At 45.9% G+C, this 2,324-nt stretch overlaps 1 protein-coding gene across 1 annotated transcript; it reads right to left on the minus strand.

Annotated features, from left to right (window-relative positions):
* Positions 1 to 512: 512 nt before the first annotated feature.
* Positions 513 to 1,775, minus strand: LOC147605998 (uncharacterized). The gene is made up of 2 exons (XM_086792608.1): positions 1,570 to 1,775; positions 513 to 1,463 (listed from the first exon to the last, which is right to left on the minus strand). Exons 1-2 carry the CDS (start codon positions 1,614 to 1,616, stop codon positions 845 to 847), a joined length of 666 nt encoding a protein of 221 aa, XP_086648734.1. The 5' UTR covers positions 1,617 to 1,775; the 3' UTR covers positions 513 to 844.
* Between the last annotated feature and the right edge of the window lie 549 nt (positions 1,776 to 2,324).

Below are 2,324 nucleotides of genomic sequence, written 5' to 3' on the forward strand. Positions count from 1 at the left end.
CAAATGTGATTCCTCCAAAGAAATTGGTTCTATTATGGCTCATAATGCATAAAGGGTTATGGACTAACTCTAGAGCAAAAAAAATCGGGTTTTGAGATGGATATTGTGCCCCCACTGCAAACAGGAAGAAGAAGTGCCTTTTGCCTGTGCAGTCGAGAGCATACATGGTGATGTGGAAAGACATTGAGAGAGGTAAATTCTACAAAGTTGTATGTATTACCATAAAAACCTTCTTTAAAATAGTAATTTTTAAACCTTAAACCTAATTTATAGGTCCAAGTACATTTTACCTAGGTTTTTTCGGACACTATTGGAGTCGAAGAGGCCTTCTCAAAGACAATACCAAGCGAATAGTTAATGCTACCCAAGGAGTCAAAGAGGCCTTTTCTAAGAGAATACCAAGCGAATAGTTAAACCTACCCAAGGCACATAAAAAAAACAAGCACCCAAACCAAGAACTATTAAAGAGGCATTTATTATGAGAAAACCAAGGCACATAAAAAAACAAGCACCCAAAACAAGAACTATTAAAGAGGCATTTATTATGAGAAAACCAAGCAAACATTTAGTCCTACCCAAGGCACGCCACAGTGAGAATCACCAAACTATGTGTCTTACCTTTTACAAGGCAAGCCCAAAAAACCATAAAGTAGCTTGCCCGGCTCCTCTTGGGGGTCCTCCCCAACAAGAAGGCAACCCCCAATATCATACATGTACAAAGTGAAGTTTTTGAAAAAGTTCGTCATGGAATTAAGCAATCAACACAAGCCACGTAGTATTTTGCATCGAAAAATGTTCTTTTACTTCAAAATCTCCCTGCACGGCTCTGTGCTGGTACAAAAGTTCACTTGTAAGTTAGCACTGCATAGAGAAGAGGGGATATGAAGGACAGCAACCCCGTAGAGACGAGGGTTAGAAGAGGAAGGATAGCCCGTTTGGCCCACACGCTGTTGCAGCTGATGAGGCCCAGCCTGATCTGGATGACGCTCACTATGGAGAGCATGAGGAAAATGGAGCCCACGATGGAGCCGAGGGCGGACAAAATCATGCCGAATTGGAGGAGGCGGGGGCTAACGTGATGAAGAGGCTTCTCTTGCGTCTCGTCGTGGCCATGGTGGTGCAGCTGCGGCCTTATGCCTAGGCTGGAGAGGGTCATCTTCAGCTTGAGGCCTTGGGCAACCAGGGTGGAGAAGAGGTAGCAGCTGAAGGCGGTTACCTCGTGCACCACCAGGCTCTTGGAGACGTCGCTCCCTGCCTGGCACCTGCTCACCAGGCTTTGCTGCGTGGCGTTGAAGGAGATGCCGATGAAGACTGCCGCCGTGAAGAAGGAGTTCACGCTCACAACCTCGTCCAGCGCCGCTATGTGCAGCTGCTTCGTCGCCGACTGCCTCGCTGCATCAACCTCCACTCTCTGTTCTTGGGTTGTCGCCGCTCCACCTGATGTGGTGGTTGTGGTGGTCTTGCTGCAGCAACCGTTCGATTAACGTAAGGCACATCCACCAACAAAATCGTTTAATCTCAAGCACAAGCATAGCTTATGCCAAGCGTGGAAAACTACCATCATGTTACCTTTCCGACAATCTGTGAACCCAACCTTCCTCGGTTGAATCTCCCATTGTTGACGGTAAGAGGTGTTAGATGGACAAAACTCTAATTACACGTGCGCCGGAGATATGCACAGCTCCTGAAACGTTCTCATTCCATGGACGCACATGTGTCTTCTCTGTATACACAGGCTCTGTGTGCACAGGGTCGGGAGGAACTCGGAAGCCTTCAAGCGAGGGACGTATGATAACGCAATTAGAGACGTGAACAAGAAGTCCTATCAATCAACGTGTGAAATGACTTTGGTACCTCTTGCAATAGTATAGTATTCTTGTTGTATACTTTTCAAGGGTTGGCTTGTCCTATTGGGACTTTACCCGCAGCCCTACAAATTATATACGGAAGTGCCAATTTCCAACTTCCAAGTGGTAAAGCTCTAATGGTGTGCAAAATGTGCACACTGCACATTCATGAAGAGGAAGGAAGAAGCTCAAAAGAACACATGAAATGAACCGCCCCCTAACATACTAGCTCTAATTACAAAAGAGCACACATGTGCACTAGTAAGGATGCACATGCAAGGATGGACTTTGCACACATTTCCCCTATTCTTGCAATGATATCTCTACACCATGTGGGATACCCAACTTAGGGAGATCTCCCCCTTTTCTTGGACAAGTGTGGACTGGACGGATGTGTGTAAAGCCCCTCAGATCTAAGGGTAAAAGAAAATCTTTCAAAATGCGCTATTGCTACTTTCCATTAACCACCTTAAAGCT

Source organism: Cibotium barometz, chromosome 58 (assembly GCF_041138505.1).
Source record: "Cibotium barometz isolate CiBa-2024 chromosome 58, ASM4113850v1, whole genome shotgun sequence".
Lineage (NCBI taxonomy): Eukaryota > Viridiplantae > Streptophyta > Polypodiopsida > Cyatheales > Cibotiaceae > Cibotium > Cibotium barometz.

What these genes read in the sequence shown, in the direction of transcription:
- LOC147605998 (XM_086792608.1), bottom strand. Translation starts at nt 1,616, where the DNA reads ATGGGAGATTCAACCGAGGAAGGTTGGGTTCACAGATTGTCGGAAAG. An exon ending in GTTCACAGATTGTCGGAAAG is followed by an intron (nt 1,464 to 1,569) that starts GTAACATGATGG and finishes CGGTTGCTGCAG; the next exon opens with CAAGACCACCACAACCACCA.